General features: G+C 36.0%; 1 protein-coding gene and 1 pseudogene across 2 annotated transcripts; one reads left to right on the forward strand and one right to left on the reverse strand.

Moving 5' to 3' along the window:
- Nucleotides 1–4,136: 4,136 nt before the first annotated feature.
- Nucleotides 4,137–21,140, reverse strand: LOC309605514 (serine/threonine-protein kinase MRCK alpha-like). Its single transcript, XM_082341531.1, has 3 exons — nt 21,074–21,140; nt 14,620–14,725; nt 4,137–4,612 (listed from the first exon to the last, which is right to left on the reverse strand). Exons 1-3 carry the CDS (start codon nt 21,112–21,114, stop codon nt 4,484–4,486), a joined length of 276 nt encoding a protein of 91 aa, XP_082197657.1. The 5' UTR covers nt 21,115–21,140; the 3' UTR covers nt 4,137–4,483.
- LOC309605530 (sialomucin core protein 24 pseudogene) lies at nt 15,276–16,326 on the forward strand (annotated as a pseudogene). The gene has a single exon. The product of its transcript is annotated as a sialomucin core protein 24 pseudogene (transcript).

Consider the following 21,140-nt stretch of genomic DNA (forward strand, 5'->3'; position numbering starts at 1 on the left):
AGTAAGTCAGACAGAGAAAAACAAATACTGTATGCTAACACATATATATGGAATCTAAAAAAAAAAAAAATGGTCATGAAGAACCTAGGGGCAAGATGGGAATAAAGACACAGACCTACTAGAGAATGGAGTTGAGGATACGGGGAGGGCGAAGGGTAGGCTGGGACAAAGTGAGAGAGTGGCATGGACATACCACTACCAAACGTTAAATAGATAGCTAGTGGGAAGCAGCCGCATAGCACAGGGAGATCAGCTCGGTGCTTTGTGTCCACCTGGAGGGGTGGGATAGGGAGGGTGGGAGGGAGGGAGACGCAAGAGGGAAGAGATATGGGGACATATGTAAATGTATAACTGATTCACTTTGTTATAAAGCAGAAACTAACACACCATTGTAAAGCAATTATACTCCAATAAAGACGTTTAAAAAAAAAAAACCGGTTTTAGAGGCAAGTCTCTCATCTTTTCTTTGGCTAAGTCAAAATAATCAAGAAATATTTACTAAATACTGATTATTATGTAGGCATATTAGGAAGATTGATGAAGACATATAAGACATGGTCCTTAAAAAGTGTAGGAGTCAGCACAGACTTAGCGAACTTATGGTTACCACGGGAGAAGGGTCGGGGGAGGGATAGATTGGGAGTTTGGGACACTGCTATAATTAAAATAGATAACCAACAAGGACCTACTGTATAGCACAGGGAACTCTGCTAAATATTCTGTAATAACCTAAATGGGAAAAGAATTTGAAAAAGAATAGATACATATATATGTATAACTGAATCACTTTGCTGTACACTTGAGACTAACACAACATTGTTAATCAACTATACTCCAACATAAAATGAAAACTAAAAAAAAAGTTTGGGAGTCAGGACACATGCAGTAGAGTGATTAAGAACTTGATTCTTGGGCTTCCCTGGTGGCGCAGTGGTTGAGAATCTGCCTGCCAATGCAGGGGACATGGGTTCGAGCCCTGATCTGGGAAGATCCCACATGCCATGGAGCGACTAGGCCCGTGAGCCACAATTGCTGAGCCTGCGCGTCTGGAGCCTGTGCTCCGCAACAAGAGAGGCCGCGACAGTGAGAGGCCTGCGCACCGCGATGAAGAGTGGCCCCCGCTTGCCGCAACTAGAGAAAGCCCTCGCACAGAAACGAAGACCCAACACAGCCATAAATAAATAAATAAATTAATTAATTAATTAATTAAAAAAAAAAAAAGAACTTGATTCTTCAGTCATATAGAACTAGGTTCAAATCCTAGCTCACTGTTTAGCAGTTGTGTGTCTTTGGATAAGTCATTTACCCCCTCTAACTCTCTGTTATCTCAGTTATAAGATGGGAATAATAATAATACCTACCTCATAGGACTGTTGTGATAACTAAATGAGAAAACATGTGAATTTTCAGCCTAATGCCTACAACATACTATTTTTTAATCACTGTAAACTATTACTACACAGGAATGAAAATTAATGAATGAGGAGTGTTTCAAATAATGTGAATGAATTTAAACAAAGGAAAATAAAAGTTTCACTATTGAAACCCTTTCCTGATTATTAAAACATTTTCCTCATTGTCTTACACAGCTGTTTCCTCTGTCTTCTACTATTATCACCCTCATCATTATCCTTCTTTCTATTATAAAACCCAACAACTTCAATGGCCTTATTTACTAGAGATTAAATTCCCAAATTTATATTTCTAATCCTAACCTTTAAGTCATCTTTTCTAAAGCCTATTGGAAATCTCCACTCAGATATCTCAGAATGATCTCAGACTCACCAACAAACAAAAGAACAACTAAAATTGATTATATCATCCTCCCCAAAGCTGGTTCCTTCTCCTGACTTTTCTTACTTCAATGATATCACCATTTTCTTCATCTCTCCAACACAGAGTTTCAGAAATACTAATTCCTCCTCATCTCTTGCCCTTCATTTATAATTAATGAAGTCCTATAGATCCTTCTTCCATAATGTCTTCTCCATTTGTTCAGCTTCCCCCAAATTTCCTTCTATTTCATGCTGAACACCACTATGAAGAGTTACCTTCCTAATGCATCACCTCAGTCAATTCCATAACCCTTTGCACAAAAGCCTTCTCCTTCTTCTTATAAATAAATGAAGTTCTGATTCTTACCCAGTATTCATGTTAATTGTGCTGCAATAACTTTATTGGTCTTATTTCCTACTATTCTTTTATAGGAATAGTAGCACTCTTTATTGAACTCAGTGTTTTCAGAAAATGCATTCTAGTTCCACTGATGACCCCCAACTTTCTCTAGCACCCAGTCTGAAGTAATTCTCCTCTATACTCATATAGAAAAATCAGTATTTGTACAGTACATAAGACAATTTACATTTAAGTCTTGTTACTTATATCCAGCTCTGATCACATTAGTTTTTAAACTTTTAAATGTTACACTATAAGCTAGTACTTGAAGGCAAAGTACTCTATTTTACAGAGTTTTCTATCTCCTATTATACCAGAAGAATGCATTATATGTGAGGAGATACATCTAAAAAATGAACCTTATGGACCAGCCTATTACTTCAACCTCTTTTTGTAGTACCATTTCAAAGAGAAAGAGTGAAGTCTTCTGATGAGTCAATGGTGAGAAGAAAGGTCCCTGTTCCAATACAGTGTGAGCAACAAGGTCTCCTTGACCTAAAAGGTTTTCTTTCACATGAAAGAGGTATTTCATAGGAAAAGGCAGAGGGAGCAGAGCAACAGGGCCATTAGAAATGCATTCAAATGAAGTCTTATATACAGCAGTGTTTGTTTTATTTTAAAACTGTTAATTTGGCCAATGGAAACATTTAAAACACTGCATAGCACAAGCTTCCAAAACCTTGTTTTGGCATTACTTCATTTTTTAATGTACCAGATTAAAAAACCAGGAAGAGCCTGAGACTTCTGACCTTTATAAGCTTGCACAGAATATCTCAGAGATATAACTTTCAAATAGGTGAGAACTCTGAGAACAGTGAGCATATCTTTTACTTTTAGCCTATTAGGTATTTAATAATTCATTATCTAATATATTAGTCCATTTCTAAATAATAGCTTTAATGCAAAGTGAATTCATTGTATTCCTGATTTCTTCTGCATATTTCACTTGAATGTGAAATGTGTAAAAAGAGTGCTTTGTAGCATCACACAAAAATTTTCATCTTCATCCTTTCTACTAAGCCTTTCCAGATAGTCCATATTTAAAGCTTCTTTACTAGAACCACTTCCCATTCCATCTGAACCCATCATGCAATCACTTGAAAAGATCAGTGGTCTAGGATCTCAGGCTTTGGCCAAATCAGTTTTGTCTTCTTTAAAGTCATTTTCTTTAACATCTTATTACAAATTTGATTACATAATAATGGAGTTACAAAGGAAAACTCATAATGTTTGATATTATAAGCACGGCTAAAGATTAAAATGATTTTGCTTCGGAAATGTAGAGTTTATGACAAGGATCTCAATTAAATATTAATGAACCATTAACTGTACTATTTGGAACACAACCCTATTTCCACAATTTGGGCATTTTCCTTCAGATATGCACTCAACAGTCACATTCATAAGCTAAAGCTGAGTTAACATAAGAGCTCTATAGTTAAGTCAATATCAAAATACTTGAGTCATTTGGGTAAGATTACTTAAAAAGGCAGTGTTTATTCACTTATGATTTCATTTAAGAAGGAGGGTATTAAGCTGGTCTAAGTAGGAAAAAATGCTTAGAGAACAAAAATAAGAGCATGATAAACTAACATTCTCACCAAATTATTGGTCTATAGGTATCTGAAGAAACCAGTAGTTGTTTATATAAATAAAACCTCAATAACGTGCTAAAAAAGAGTCAGAAAGTTAAAAAAGTAAATATAAAAAGTTAGGCTATTTGCATTAGAAAATAAAGTCCCTGTTGGATTCTACTTTCTTCAAGTATTATAAAAATATACAGATTTTTACAAATACCAGAACAATCATTTGAGTTAATTAATATGAAAGTTACTAAGGCAGTTATCCCAAATTAAATCCTAGGGGCTTAAAGAACAGTTGATAAAACTAAACTGTAACCATTTAATGTTTTCAAAATGCCGTGTGTAAATTAGTCTAATTACAAAAAAGGTGAAAGCACATCTTCAGCTTGTAAAATATTCTCCAGGCTTTCTGTTTCTTAAAGTCATCACAAATACAGCAATTTTGATCTTAGAAAGGAACATCCATAGCTAGTGAATGAGTTTCTTCAGTTCTTTAAGGACCAACTATCTTAGGAGACAATAACATTTTCTTTTCTTAGAAAGAAATATCAGCTTCTAATGAAACTGTGTAAAAGCTGATATGGAATATTTGATGGAGTTAGAGAAAAGAGGAAAATAACAGACAACATAGAAGCACAGACCAGTAATAAATATTCCTCCTGGAATTCATACCAACTTGACTATATGGCCAAAAACTACCCACAAAAACAGATTTAAGAGAGTACTCACCACTGAATTATTTCTGTGATTTGAGCTTCCCAGTGTGCAACTGACTCCTTCTTGTCTGCTAGATCTTTTACCTCTTCTTCTAACTGCTGGTTGCATGTACTTAAGTTCTCATACAAAGTGGTAAGCTGAAAGGCAGTTTTAAGGTACTTAAAGACGTGTGACTTTTAGGAACAGGAATTCAAGGTGCTCAGATGCCTCTTGTTCAATCTGATAACTCAAAAATGCTTGTCTTTCTGATTTCCTATTATTATGCACCCTCTGGTCACTGAATTTGGAAACATCAAGTACTCTGAATTCTCCTTCTGCCTTTGCTTTTCCCATACTCCCCATGTTGAATTGGTTCCATCTGTGAACATTCTCCATTTGCCTGAAGAACTCCCCAGTTCTGTTGGTAACAACGTCTCTCATTTTTTTGTCTGAAAATATCTCTATGTCATCCTCTTTTTAAAAAAACTTATAATTTCAAGCATATACAAAAATGAACAGAAGAGTATAAGTGAATTCCCATGAGCCCATCATCACTAACTTCAACAATTATCACCTCAATGTCAATCTTATTTCATTTGTACTCCTGTCTTCTTACCCTTTCCTCCGGTATTATTCTGCAGCAAATACCAGACATCATATAATTTTATCCATATATATTTCTGTGTATATCTCTAGAAAATAAGGCTCTCTTTTTACATATAACCACAATATCATTATCATATTTAAACAAATGTAACAAGTTTCCTTACTTTATCACATAGCTAGTAATTGTTCAAATTTCCAGTTGTCTCAAAACATCAAAAGACTTAACAGTCTGTTAAATTGAATCATACCAACAAATAAACGTTAACTTAATGGTTGCTCTATCTGTTAAGTCTTTTTTACTTATAGGCTCCAGATTACTCCATTTGGGCTGCTGTAGTGGAATATCACAGTCTGAGTGGCTTAAACAAGAAACATTTATTTCTGACAGTTCTGGATGCTGGGAAGTCCAAGATCAAGGCGCCAGCAGATTCAGTGTCTGGCAAGGGCCCACTTCCTGGTTTCTAGATGGTCGTGGGAGGAGGGAGCTCTCTGGGGTCTCTTTTATAAGAGCACTAATCCTATTCATGAAGGCTCTACCTTCATGACCTAATCATCTCCCAAAGGCTATACCTCCAAATAGTACTAGGTGTCAACATCTGAACTTTGGAGGGACACAAACATCTAGTACATAGCAGTTCCCCTCCAACACTTTAATTTTTCTTGTAATTTATTTGTTGAAGAACGTATGTTGTTTGTCCTGCAGAGTTCTCTACAGTCTGAATTTTTGCCTTCATTTTTGAAAGACACTTTTTGCTGTATATAATTTTTTAGATTGGCAGTTATTTTCCTTCAGCACTTTAAAAGATGTCATTCCTTTTTATTCTGGGTTCCATTTTTTCTGTTGGAAAGACAGCTTTAAGTTTAGCTTTTGCTCCTTTGAATACAATGTGTCTTTCTTCTCTGGCTGCTTCTAGGATTTTCTTTTGTTGTTGGTTTTTAGCAATTTTTCTATAATGTGCCTAAGGGATTGAATTTCTATTTATCACCTTTAGGGTTTGTGGCACATCTTGAATTTGTGGCTAAATATTTCTCATAGGTTTTGGAAAATTATGGGCCATTAACTCTGCAAATATTGCTTCTACCACAGTCTTTCTCCTCTTCTTCTGGGAAAGCAAACATTTGTATGTCAGATCTTTTCATCATGTCCCCTATGTCTCACAGCCTCTTTTTATGTACTTCTGTCCTTTTTTCTTAATATATCTTTTAAAATGTATTATTTATTTATTTATTTAATTTATTTTTGGTTGTGTCTGGTCTTAGTCGCGGTACGCGGGATCTCTGTTGTGGTGCACAGGCTCTCTAGTTGTGGCGTGAGGGTTTTGTCTTCTCTAGTTGTGGCACGCAGGCTCCAGGGCACATGGGCTGTGTAGTTGTGGTGCGTGGGTTCCAGAGCACACGGGCTCTGTAGTTTGCGGCACATGGGCTCTAGTTGAGGTATGCAAGCTCAGTAGTTGTGGCATGCAGGCTTAGTTGCCCCACGGCACATGGGATCTTAGTTCCCTGACCAGGGATCGAACCAGCATCCCCTGCATTGTAAGGCAGATTCTCTACCACTGGACCACCAGGGAAGTCCCTGTATTTCTGTCCTTTTAGATCTATATCCAGACTTTAGTATGGAAAGTTTTTTATTTACCCCTTCCTTTCTTTGGTTCTTTCCAATCTACTGTTAAAATTTTCTGTTGGATTTTTCATTTATTTTATTTTTCACTTCTAAAGATTTCTTTGACTGTTTTGTATAGATTCCAGTTGTCTGCTGAAATTCTTCATCATGTTTATTTTCTTGAATATATCATACAGTTATTTTAAAGTTCAATTAAGAAAATTCCAACACTCAGAATTGTGTGGGTCTGTTTATACTGACTGCCTGGTTTTCTTCTCATTTATTATTTTCTTACTTTGTTTTTGCTGTTATACTTTTATGTCTTGGTTTCCTTTGGTTGTATCTCTTGGTATGCACTGTAATTTCTTACTGCATGCCACATATAGCATATGAAAATTTTAGAGATAATTTGAGGCTCTATATAATATCTTCCTCCAGAGACTGTTTACTTTTACTTCTGGTAGGCAATTAGATCAGGGATTCAATTACTTAGAGGCTGGGTTTCAGTCACTGAGAAGGCTCATCTCTCTCTGGTTCACCCTTATTTCTAAAATGTAGCCTTTTCGATGAGTTCAGTTGAAAGCTTGAATTGATTACCAAGGATCCTGCACCTTGTGGGCATTGATATTCAGTTTTTCTCTCTAAACTTGTGATACTGTGAAATATTGCGCTCAACTTCCTGGATTCTCTGCTACAGCTTTCATATCAGCAAATGCCTCAAGAGGAAAACTGGCACTGAATGCTGGGCTCATCTCTCTGTACTACTCCTTTCTAAAGGATTTGGGTCAGTAAAGTCTCGGCTGCCTTCTTATCCCTCCAGTGCCTTCCTGCAGATGAATACTTCCAGGCAGTACTGCTACAGTATTAAAAACATTTTTTTTAAAGTCCAGCTTTATAGCTCCTCTTGGTGAGGTGGTAGGTATGATGTAACCTAATCTGTCACAGAAGCAAAAATTCTTGTTTATTTAGTTTTTAAAAGTTCATGATAAAATATTTGCATATAATTTTTATTTCATGGCTACATTTTTCTGATAAATGGTCTCAATCTGCTATTAGTTATTACTATTCCTTTCTGATATATTTGTAGAGATATTGTGTCAGTTTTCTTTTTGATTACTCAGCTTGAAGGAGATGAATTTTTCCTACAAGAATTATTTATAGGTTTGTGAAGATGAGGGGCCATGTGATGGTTAAATTTATGAGTCAACTTGATGGGGTCACAGGGTGCCTAGACATTTGGTCAAACATTCTGGTTGTGTCTTTGAAGGTGTCTCTGGGTGAGATTAACATTTGAATTGATTGACTAAATAAAGCAGATTACCTTCCTAATGTGGATGGTTCCCATTCAATCAGTTGAACGCCTGAATAGAAAAAAAGGCTGACCTTAGTAAGAGGGAACGCCTCCTGCCTGACTTGCTTTCAAGCTGGGACATTGGATTCTGTCCTTGGTCTCTTACTGAAACAGTGGCTCTTCCTGGGTCTGACATAAGAAACTAGTGCTATGATTTACATCAGAGAATGTTTTGCCTATGTTCTCTTCTAGGAGATTTATGGTATCATGTCTTAATATTTAAGTCTTCAAGCCATTCTGAGTTTATTTTTGTGTATGGTGTGAGGGAGTGTTTTAACTTCATTGTTTGATATGCAGCTGTCCAGCTCTCCCAACACTACTTGCTGAAGAGACTGTCTTTTCTCCATTGTATAGTCTTGCCTCCCTTGTCGAAGATTAATTGACCATAGGTGTGTGTCGGTTTATCTCTGGGCTCTCTATTCTGTTCCACTGATCCATAGGTCTGTTTTTGTCAGCCAATACCAAGCTGTTTTGATTACTGTACTTTGTAGTATTGTCTGAAGTCTGAGAGGATTATGTCTCCAGCTTTGTTCTTTTTCCTCAGGATTGCTTTGGCAATTCTGTTTTTTGGTTTTTGTTGTGGTTCCATATAAATTTTAGGAATATTTGTTCTAGTTCTGTAAAAAATGACATGGGTAATTTGACAGAGATCACATTAAATCTGTAGACTATTTTGGGTAGTATGGCCATTTTAACAATATTAATTCTTCCAATCTAAGAGCATGGGATATCTTTCCATTTCTTTGAATCATTTTCAATTTCCTTTATCAATGTTTTATAGTTCTTGGCATATAAGTCTCTCACCTCCTTGGTCAGGTTTATTCCTAAGTGTGTTTGTTTGATTTTTTATTGATGCGATTTTAAAAGGGATTGTCTTTTCACTTTCCCTTTCTGAGATTTCATTGTTAGTGTAAAGAAATGTAACTGATTTCTGTATGTTAATCTTGTATCCTGCTACCTTGCTGAATTCGTTTACCAGTTCTAGTAGTTTCTGTGTGGAGTCTTTAGGGTTTCTTATATATGGTATCATGTCATCTGCATACAATGACAACTTTACCTCTTCCCTTCCAATTTGGATACCTTTTCTTTCTTTTTCTTGTCTGACTGCTGTGGCTAGGATTTCTAATACTATGTTGAACAGAAGTGGTAAGAGTGGGCATCCTTGTCTTGTTCCAGATTTTAGCAGAAAGGCTTTCAGCTTTTCACCTTTGAGTATTATGTTGGCTATGGGTTTGCCATAAATAGCTTTTATATGCTGAGATATGTTCCCTCTATACCCACTTTGGAAAGAGTTTTTATCATGAATGGATGTTGAGTTTTATCAAATGCTTTTTCTGCATCTATTGAGATGATCATGTAGTTTTTGTCTTTTCTTATGTTGATGTGGTTTATCACACAGACTGATTTGCATATGTTGAACCATCCATGTAACCCTGGGATGAATCCAGCTTGATCATGGTGTATGATCCTTTTTATGGTTGTTGGATTCGGTTTCCTAATATTTTGTTGAGGATTTTTGCATCTATATTTATCAAAGATATTGGCCTGTAATTTCCTCTGCCAATAAATTGGACAAACTAGAAGAAATGTACAAGTTTTGCCAACTCCCTAATCTAAGTTCATCTGGAATTCTCCTAATGACCCAGGGTTTTTCTGGTGTGTGTTTTTAACCTGTACTTCCATGGGAGATAGGCAGTTTTTGCAAAAGTCACAATGCAAAGTTTCATTTCTTCCCCTCTGCCGAAAGACAAATGACTTTATGCATTCCCCATTTAATCCTATCCTCAATCTCATGGTCTTCTGAGAAAGAAAAAGGGTCAGAGAACCTGTCACTACCAATGCACATCGCTATCTGCCTATTGAGAACAAGGAATTTACATTTTGTACTCCAGGGTGTGCTATTTACCTCTAAAAATGTATTTTACCAGCTATGTTCTTTTTATAGGTTTATTAAGGTATAATTTACATACTATAAAATTCACTCATTATAACACTTATGGTTTGATGATTTTTAGTAAATTTAAACATTTGTGCAATAATCACCACTATCTGGTTTGGGAATACTTCCAATACCTGAGAAATTTCCCTCAAGCTGGTTTGCAGTCAATCCTGGCTTCCACCATGAGTTCTAGGCATCACTGATCTATTTTCTGTGTCTATAGTTTTGCCTTTTCTAGAAACGTAATATCAGTGAAATCATACAATATATAGTTTTTTGTATCAGGCTTTTTTCACTTATCGTATTATTGAGGTTCAACCACAGTGTTGCACATATCAGGAACTAACTCCTTTTTATAGCAGGGTAGTATTCTATTACATGGATATTAGTACACTTTATTTATCTGTTCACTACTTGATGAACATTTGTATTATTTCCAGTTATTTGCTATTATGAATAATGATGCTATGAACATTCATATACAAGTTTCTAAAGGGACTATGTTTTTAATTCTTCTGAATTTCCAAGTTATAGGGTAAGTGTATGCTTAACTTTTTGAGAAATTTCAAAACTGTTTTCTGAAGTAGTTATACCATCTTCCACTTCTACAAGCAGTGTAGGAGTTTCAGTTCCTCCATATCCTTGCCAACAGCTGGTATGGTCACTGATTGATTAATTAACTCTTGAGCCTGTACAACAGTATGTTACCATGGTTTAACTTGCATTGTTCCTAATGACTAATGATAGTGAACATCTTTTCACGTGCTTAGTTGTTATTCATATATCTTCTTTCATGAAATGTCTTTTCAATTTTTCCCCCGTTTTTTTCCATTGGGTTGTTTGTATTATTTCTTATTACTGAGCTTTAAGAGTTCTTTAGACATTGCAAATATAAGTCTTTTATCAGATAAATTACTTGAAAATCTTTTCATCTATATATGTCTTTTCATTTTCTTAATGTTGTCTTTAAATTTAGACGAGGTCCAATTTATAATTATTTTTCTATCAAGGGTTGTGCTCTGTGTCATATCTACAAAATCTCTGACTAACCCCAAATCACAAAGATTTTCTCCTATGCTTACCTCTTATATTTCAGTTTATGATCCACTTTGAATTAATTGTATATGCTATGAGGTAAGGATCTAAGTTAATTTTTTACACATAGATATCCAATGATTCCAGCACCATTTGTTGAAAAGATTGTCTTTTTCCCACTGAATTGCCTTGGCACTTTTGCTGAAAATCAATCAACCATAAATATGATGTCTTATTTTTGGACTCTCTACTCTTTTCCATTATGCCAATGTTACCATCTTTTGATTACTAAAGATTTACAGTAAGTTTCAAAATTCTGTAGTGTAAATCCTCCAACTTTTGTACACCTTGCCTCCCCACCCCCGCCAAATATTTTTGCTATTGTAGATCGTCTGTATTCCCATATAAATTTAAGGATAGGCTTGCCAATTCTAACAAAAAAGCCTACCAAAATTTTGATAGTGATTTCCCCAAATCCATAGATAGATCTATTAGGAGAGAACTGCAGTCCTAACAATATGCAGTATATCTCTCCATTTGTTTAGATATTCCTTAGTTTATCTCAGTAATGTTTTGTAGTTGTCTTCCTTTGGTTAACTCTGGGAGCTCTGAAATGACTGTTTTCAAAAACTGTGTCCACTTTGAAACTTTTTTTTTCTTGAGCGGATTCATCAATCTCTTCATGTTAGCATAGCCAGAAGTCTACAAGCTATTTTGGAGAATGTTTTTTGCAGATGCAGTGTCTTCACTAATTCCTACAACACATCCTTTTCTGATCACCACTGCTTTTGACTTCCAATTAATCTGTGATTGGGGTTTCAGCTGGAGATTTGCAAGAAGAGGAGGAAATACAGATTTTTGCACTGTCATGTTACAGTGGTTAAAAGGAGTCTTAAATAGATGTGTTTAGTATTTGTCAGGAAAAGTTAATCTTTTCATTCTTACTGAATAAAAGCACCGGGCTCTGGAGCCAGACTACCTGTGTTCCAATCCCATCCTGCCACTCCCTAGTTTTGAGATTACGAGAGTAGCTTAATCTCCCTTTGCCTCAATTTCCTCATCTGTAAAATGGTAGGAACAATAGGGTATACCTCACAGAGTTATTGTGAGAATTATATGGTTTATATAAAGTAACTCAGGAGAGGGCCTGCACAAAGTAAATTCTACCTAAGTATTACTTCATTTTGCATGTTTGGGAATGAGAAGGTTTTACTATTTGTAAATTGACATATCTGGCTTATGATAATTATAAGACTACATAGGAATATGGAAAAATGCTCATGTTTTAAATGAAACAGCAGATTAGAAAATAAAATGTATATATGACTGAAATTATGTAGTAATACATATACAACCAAACCTGAAAAGGAACATATAAAAGTAAGATAGTTGTTTCGTGTTGATGAAATCATAGGTAACTTTTATGTTGAATATTTTCCATATTTTGTGTCATTTTGCTTTTATGTAAAATAATTATTTAAAAACAAGACACAAATGATAATATTTTCTTACTGGAAACCATTTACTTCTACTCCTTGGCATATATGGCTAATTTTACTTGCAATAAGTTACCTTTAATAGAAACTTTGAATACAGACTTCTGAAAATATCAACAAACTTTTTTCTACTTCCTTTTTAATTGTTATTTTTGAAGTTAAAAAATCTGACTATGAGAATCTATTAGTTATATAAGTTTCAAAATTAACATACTAATTGCTTTTTGGTTTCTATATCTGAAGTTCTGTTGAGAAGGAATTCGGTTCTCTTCAAGCAGGTTCCCAATGGAACAGTTGTTGTAGCAATGGCAAAGGTATTCTTTGGTTATCCCTCTTGGGGAAAATACCCAATTCAACCAAACCAAAAAATGAGTAAATGGAAAGAAACAGTGAAGATGTGCAGTTAGGTGGACTGACAGAGAAGTAAAGCTGAATACAAGGAGCAAAAATAGAGAAGAGGTTCAAATGGAAGAAGACCCAGACCCTCCCCTATTTCTCCAGAAATAAACATTTCCTTGTTATCATTTGTCACTGAATACTTGCCAACCATATGATTTGCTCTCAAAGTTCTGTTCACATCCTTTACCACATCTTCAATTTAGCAAGACAAGGTAATATTCTATTTTTTATAAAATTAGGAGATAGGCTTTTATTTTTATCCTTCAGATCTCATCAAAATCAAAAGAGTATTATTTAAAAATTATTTCTAAAGATGTATTTCTGGTAAACTTGCCAGAACTTTATGGTTAATAATGAAATGAAACCAAGGTGTGAATACAAGATTTGATCTACATTCGATTTGATTATATCACAATTCAATTTTTCTTAAACTATAATACCATCTTTTACTAGGTAATTTGCTTATAAACTCTACCTGAAGTGGCCTTCTAGAGTTTAATTATATTTCTTACCTCAAGGTAACTCTTAACAGAATCTTAAAATTCTGTCTGGTAGACAGAAATGATGTTTAATTTCATAGTCATATTTTTTAAGCCCGTTAAATAACAATTATGTGACCTATTTGGATAAAGTTTAAATACTGTTAGTTTTATTTTAGTGGAAATAACTAAGAGTTATACAATAATGTTCATACAGTATTCATAGTTTAAAAAATAATTTATACTACTTACTATTTGGCCACTTTCCACAGTGTTTGTGTGCATCCGCTTTGTAATTACAAAATAAACTAACAGAGTTCTTTCTCAAGTAGTTTGCAACCAAACAAGCAAAATCATTTTTAAATGCTTAGAAAACTGAATAATCATTGGGAAAATAGTGACAGAAATAAAAAGAAATATAGAACACAATGGAAAATTGAGATAGAATGAATGAAAAGTCTCTCTTTTATGACTATTTAGCCATTGTCTTTCAATGTGTTACTGAAATGACTATTAATTGAACATAATACTTTTACTGCAGGAAAATCCTTGAACTCATTACAAAGCACAATTACCCAAACCTTACTACTTAAAAGTAAGTAAAACTATTAAAACTGCTGATTAATATTAGGATTTTTACAGCTGTTAACAACTGGGACAAGAAATGCAGAATGATGTCAGTTCAAGAAATCTGAGATACTAAATGGAAAAAGATTCCTTTAAGTATTTACAATTTTGTTCATAAATCTAGCTGTTTTAATCTAGGTTTAACCTATGGTTCAGCTCTTTATTCAAGCTGTAGAGTTTATAGGCAGAGTTGGTTTCTTTGGCTTCTTAACTACCAATGGTATTACTTCTAGCTATTATCAGTTCTCTATCATGAATATGACATCAGAACTGTCAAAATTTCTCTAGTTTGGCTTAATTGTTCCTGTTCTTGCCAAAGACGGGCCTTAACTTAGCCATGACAAAGTAAGTGATTAATAGTAAAAGAGAGATGGAAAGTGAAATAAAGAACAGGGGCTCAAAAAATAAATGGGACAAAGAATAAGACGAGGTAAGCCAAGTCCTCTCTCCAAGAAGACTCCTGTACAGATTGGTAAAATGAAAAATTGCCTGTACACAGAAGCAATCCTTGTGTTTAGGAGGAATATTAAATTTAAAAAGGTACACCAAATATAAAATTATATCTATAATTTCTATGATAGTGCTGAACATCTAGCATGTATCAATGAATATCAATGAGATTAAATCACTCACCTTATCAAGCTCACTTGTCAGTTTTTTATTTTCTTCCATTAATAACACTTTTTCTCGTTCATACTGTTGTGTGAACTCATTTTCAAATTCTTCCCTTTCACTTTGACTAATACAATGCAAAATATAAAAGGAAAGAAAGGAATTGAATTAAAGGTAAAATAATGGTATCCCAGATTGGCTATTGTATCATATGCCTTATTCTGAAAAGCCACTTATATCTCAATTGCTCCAAATCCCAAACATTTCCCTTAAAATTAGGAAGTCACAATCATTTCCTTTTAATTAATAAATAGATCTGTCTGCTTAATAATATCTATTTTGTTCTTCATTTGAAAACCTGAGGAAGACATCCTGATTACGCTCACCTTATTCAGTTGTATATATGGTAGAAAGCATGGGAAAATGAGGAAGCTAGGGGAAAAGGAGGGTATAGGGACCGCAATACAATTGCTTACACTCAGCTCTAGATTGCATAGAAAATTCAACTTACGCTTCCAACAGTTCTCTCAACACACTCAGCCCGTCCTTCCGTTACTCCTGCCTTCCTTCTTCCCTTCTTCCCTACGTACCTACCTATCTACACATACAAACATACATACAATATTATAAAACTTATTTAAAACTATAGTTCTAACGGACAGAACTGATTCACCCTTAGGGGTAAACACAGTTCTAACGAACTTTTCAAAAACCTCCAAAGGGAGGAGTCTGGGAGGCGGCGCCGCAGGGGACAGAGGGACGGACGGGCTCAAAAGGCCAGCGCGGAGGCCGCGATACTGGCGCTGCCCCGCCCGCTGCTTTTGGCCGCCGGCTGCCTGGCCGAGCTCTTTGTGACGGGCGCGGCTCAGAACACTACGCTGGCCCCGAACGTGACGCCACCCTCGGCTTTACCGGCTACCACCAGGACAAACCCCGGTGCCGCCGCCGCTCCGCCGGGCACCACTCCAGCACCAGAAATCTGTGAAAGCTGCAACAACGGGGTTTCCTGTTTTGATGCTAATGCTGCTAACACTACCTGCTTTTGGATAAAATGCAAAGGTAAAGGCTACTGTTCAGATAATTCAACAGTTCGTGATTGCAAGGTGGTGAACAGCACAGAATTCTGTCCTGCGTCCACTGCCACACCATTGCCAACCAATTCTACAGCTAAAACCACAACTCTGCCTTCCTCTTCTACAGCTTCCACCACAGCTACTACATCAGGTACAACTGATACCACTTTAACTCCGACTTCACAACCTGCGCGGAAGTCTACCTTTGATGCAGCCGGTTTCATTGGAGGAATTGTCCTTGTCTTGGGTGTGCAGGCTGTAATTTTCTTTCTCTATAAACTCTGCAAATCTAAAGAATGAAACCACCACACTGTGAACAGACTCGCTAAATTAACAAGACCTGCTGTGTAACTCACTGAAACCAAAATATTATCTTTCAAGATGTCCCACATGGAAGACGCTGTTCTAGGATCTTTAATTTTTCAGAGGATGCATACAGGAGCATTGGCCTTGAAGAAAAATCAGTTAAATCATTTTGCTCAACGGGAATATTTAAAATATTCTGCACGAATCCTGGTGGCTGTCTTCTTTTATTTTAAATGTCTGCAGCTGTGGGATTATGTCCTCTCTTCTTGACATGCCAAATGTAACTCTGTAAGTGATGGAAAACATTGTCCTGCGCAGACAACCTCATGACCCTTTTGGCAATATCAATGTAGTCGTTTCAAAGCCTGAAAGCTCCATTCTTTTCATCCTAACTCAGGATGTAGTTTAGCGACCAGAATTGAGAAGAACGTGCCAAATGAGCATCTATCAGGTGGATTTTGGGCTATCATTTCAAAAGTGGAATAAATTGATAAATTTAGTATCCTTAGAGTAGAATTTAGTGCTTGATAAGTTATTTTTTCTACATTAGAAAACAGATGCCACACAGGGAATTACATTCCAGATTTAAAGAAATCAATGGAAAGGATACAAAACATTAAAGTGTAGCAGGTTATTGTTCATACTTGTAAAGCACCTTATATCATTGAGAAAATAAAAAACAGTGCCTTAAAAGACAAAAAGACAAAAAAAAAAAAAAAAAAGTAACAACAACAAAAATCTCCTAAGGGAGAAAGGGGAATCAGTTTTTGAATACTGAGTTGAAGTGCAAATAAAGAGGCTTATCTCTACAGCAGTATGATGGAGGATGTTAGTTAGCAGCAAATGAATTTCAATGTGAAGCAGTTCTGGGTAATTTTATGATTGCTTCCAAGTCAATACACGACATAAGTAATGGCTGATTTTAAAAATATAATCTTAAAAATCCCTTTCTCACTAAATTATTGAATATAAATTAAATTATAATTTAAATGATAACTTCTAGGAAAATAACCCTCCTGTGTCCAAACAAATGTGTCCCTTTCCTTCTTATCTATAATCAAAATGTGAAATTTAGTTATGTTTAGGAATCTTTCTTGATTCAGAAGCAACTCCAAACAACAAACAACAATGAAAAAAATACAAAAAATTACAAAGAAGCATCCTTTCAGAAAAATAAGTATATGAATAAATTGAGTAAAATTTCTATATACAACCATTTTTGTTTTTTCCCATTAGCATTAAACAAAACTTAAGTCTCTCTCATACTGAAACAAAATAAACAAACTCTTCCCTAACTCTACGTCACACTTCATTCTCCACTTTCCTTGCCTTCCCGTTCACTGGCAACCACCCTGAAATCTTGAGAGTTTGCCGTATCCACTTCCTCACTGCCTAAATTTTCCTCCCTGTGCCAAAATCTGACTTCTGCTGCCACCATCTCAAAAAAACTGTTGTCCCAAAACTCATTATTGTCCCAACTGTTATTTTATCCAATCTACTGGCTACCTTTGACAGTGTTGTCCATTCCCTCCCTCTTGAAATGTTGTCCTCCCTTGGCTTCAGTGATACCCACTTTCTTGATTTTCAGCCTACATTTAGACTGTTCAGCTGTCTTTGTGAGCCCCCCACCCCCTCTTTCCTCTGCGTAAATGCCAATGCTCCCAGGTATTCTGTCACAGGTGCTCAACTTTTTTTTTTTTTTTTACACATTTTCCCTGAGCTCTCTCATCCATTATACCACCTATTTCAATTATCATCCATTATGCTGACAAACTCTGAATCTACATCTGAAGCTTTTCTGGGCTTCAAATTGCTGACTTGATATCTCCCCAAAGTCGTCTCCCAAGCACCTCAAATTCAACATGCCCGACCCTAACAACAGAAAAACAAGTTCCCAACACCCCACGTACCTTCCCCTGCGATCATACACTCTACTTATTCTTCTCTTACTACAGGAGAAAAATGTAGCTAAGGTTGCTCTTTGCTTATGCGCCTGCTCAAGTACACTTTTCTCCTCTCTGTCCTGAATCATCTACTGGTACTTTCTATCAGATTACAAGCATGGTGTTATTTTTGAGATAAATTTCTCCTCCAGTTATTATCTCGTTGCTTTTATTATATGCTTGCTCTTACAATTGCTCTCCTTCAAGTCTTTGGATCCATTACGGGGTTTCTGCCCACTACTGTTCCACTGAAATTGTTCTCATCAAAGTCACCAATGACATTCATATTGTTAAACTCAACTATCAATTACATGGTCCTCATCTTATTTGATTTAAACCTCATCTAATTTAACATGTAGACAGATTTGATATGCATTCATCATAACACCAAATCTGGACACCAAATTTGCACACCAAATTTGCCTGGTCATCTTCCCATCATTCTTACCGCTCTTTCTCTCTCCACTTGGCTGTTCCTTCCTCATTTCCAAACTTCTAAAGAGTGGAGTGCTCCAGGCTGCAGTCCTAGGACTTCTTTTCCATCTGTATTCATTCACTAAGTGATCTCATCTAGTCTCACCCCTTTAAATATCATGTGAATGATAAATACTCCCAGGATTGTATCTCCAGCCCTGAAATCCAGACTAGTCTGTATGATGACCTACTTGACATTTCCACCGGGATGCCTAAAAAGCACCTCAAACATAATTTGTTTAAAATGAGCTCCTGATATTCCCATCCCCAAAATGCTTCTTCTGTAGTTTTCCTCTCTAAATGGTAACTATATTCTCATAATTGCTAAGGCCAAAAACTGTAGCATCATCCTTGATTTTTCCTCTTTCTTTCTTACCCCATATCTCGTCTATCAGCAAATATCATTATTTTTACCTTTTAAAGAAACTGGAATTCGAACATTTTTCACAGCCAATTCTGCCACCACCCTAGGCCCAATCCACCATTATCTTTTGCCTGGATGATTGCAACAGCCTTCTAAATGGTTTCACTGCTTTTTCTCTTATCTAGTTCAGACTTTTCTTAATCTAGTAGTCAGAATAATCCTGTTAAAACACAAGTCAGTATTTGTCCGTTTTCCACTCAAAATCCTGCAATGCTTCCCTGCCATGGTTTTACTGAGAGTAAAAAATTGTAAAAGTCACTGAACATGACTTACAAAGCCTTACACGATCTGGCCCCCATTACCTCTCATATGTACCTCTCACTATTCTCTCCCCTTAAATCTGCTTCATCCACATTGGCCTCCTTTTTAGTATTATTATTTTAATAGACTTTATTTTTTAGAAAGGTTTTAGGTTCATAGCAATACTGAGAGGAAAATACAGAGATTGCCCATATACTCAGAGTGGTGCATTGGTTACTATTGATGAACCTACATTTGACACATCATTATCACTAAAACGTCACAATTTACATTAGGTTGTATAATGACATATATCCCCTATCACAGTTTCATACAGAGTAGTTTCACTGCCCTAGAAATCCTCTGTACCCGGCCTATTCATCCCATCCTCCTCCCAATCCTTGCAACCACTGATCGTTTTACTATCTCCATAGTTTTGTCTTCCCATTATTTATTTATTTATTTTTTAAAACATTCTGGTCTATGGACGATGTGTTTTTGTGTGTTTTTTTTAATTTTATTTATTTATTTATTTATGGCTGTGTTGGGTCTTTGTTTCTGTGCGAGGGCTTTCTCTAGTTGTGGCAAGCGGGGGCCACTCTTCATCGCGATGCGCGGGCCTCTCACTATCGCGGTCTCTCTTGTTGCGGAGCACAGGCTCCAGACGCGCAGGCTCAGTAATTGTGGCTCACGGGCCCAGCTGCTCAGCGGCATGTGGGATCTTCCCAGACCAGGGCCCGAACCCATGTCCCCTGCATTGGCAGGCAGATTCTCAACCACTGCACCACCAGGGAAGCCCCCATTATTTTTTTTAACAGACTTCTTGTTCCTCATGTAAAATGTTCTTCTCATACATCTGTATAGATATCTCCCCCACTTTCTTCAGTCCTTACTGAGAAATCACCTTCTCAGTATAATTTTCCCTGGTTATTTCATTCATATATATATGTATATTTAAAATTTAATTTTCCCCCTTAATGCTTCATAGCCCCCATCCACTGCCTTATTTTTTGTTCTTAGAATTTATCATTACCTATATATTACCTATCCTATATCATTACCTATATATTCTGTATTTTACTTATTTCATTTACATTTTGCTTATAGTCTTTCACCATAATTAAAGGAAAGCTCCATAAGGAGAGAGAATTTTTATCTGTTCACTGTTATGCCTCCAGGGCCTACAGCAGTGCTTTCACAGAGCAGGTTCTAAAAATTTTTGCTGAACGAACAGACCAAACTGAATTAAACTTAGCCTTCCAATATAAGTTGAGAATGACAATAACATACATTCAGTTACCTAAAGCCTAGAAACTTGAGTATCACTGATAATTTCTCCTGCTTCTGATTTCTCATATCTGGTTATCATGTCATCCAGGTTCTGTCTTCTCGGTAGACCTTCTGAATCCATAAACTTCTCTCCATCTTCACTATCGTATCTAAGGTCCAGCCACCTCATCTCTCATGGCTAGATTACTATCTGCAGTCTGCTCCTTCCAATCCGTTCTCTAAACAGTAGCAAAAGTGGTCTTTCAAAAATGTAAATATTGATATAATCATGTAATTTTCCTTCAGTGGTCTTACAACTGTTTTCCTTTCTAGTCTCATTTCTCACCACTCATCTTTCTTTTTATGCTTCCACCATAATGAACAGCTTTCATTTTCTGAATGTGCCATGCTACCCTTTTCCTCTAGATCTTGGCAAATTCTGCTAACCTTTGCCTGGACACTCTTCCACAGCTATATATTTCGTATATCTTTGGTCTTAACTCAGAAATAATTTTGTCCAAAAAACCTAGACACACTAAAGTTATCTTTTGTGCCTCTTCTACGGGTGTTCCTATACTTATCCCATTTGCTTTCCTATGATGCTGTAATATAATTTTCTGTTTACCAATCTTGACTTTGGTCTTCTTGAGAACTGGAATATGTTTATTGCCATATATCTCCAGTCCTGGACACCGAACAGGTATTCAATAAATAATTATTAGAGGAGTAAATAACTTGATTCTTACCTCTCTCTCCTGGTTTTTTCCAATTTGTCTTTCAAAATCATAATTTCTTTGTTGAGAGCAAGTTGCT

This window comes from Balaenoptera borealis (assembly GCF_965194805.1).
Source record: "Balaenoptera borealis genome assembly, chromosome: 1".
NCBI classification, from domain to species: Eukaryota; Metazoa; Chordata; class Mammalia; order Artiodactyla; family Balaenopteridae; genus Balaenoptera; species Balaenoptera borealis.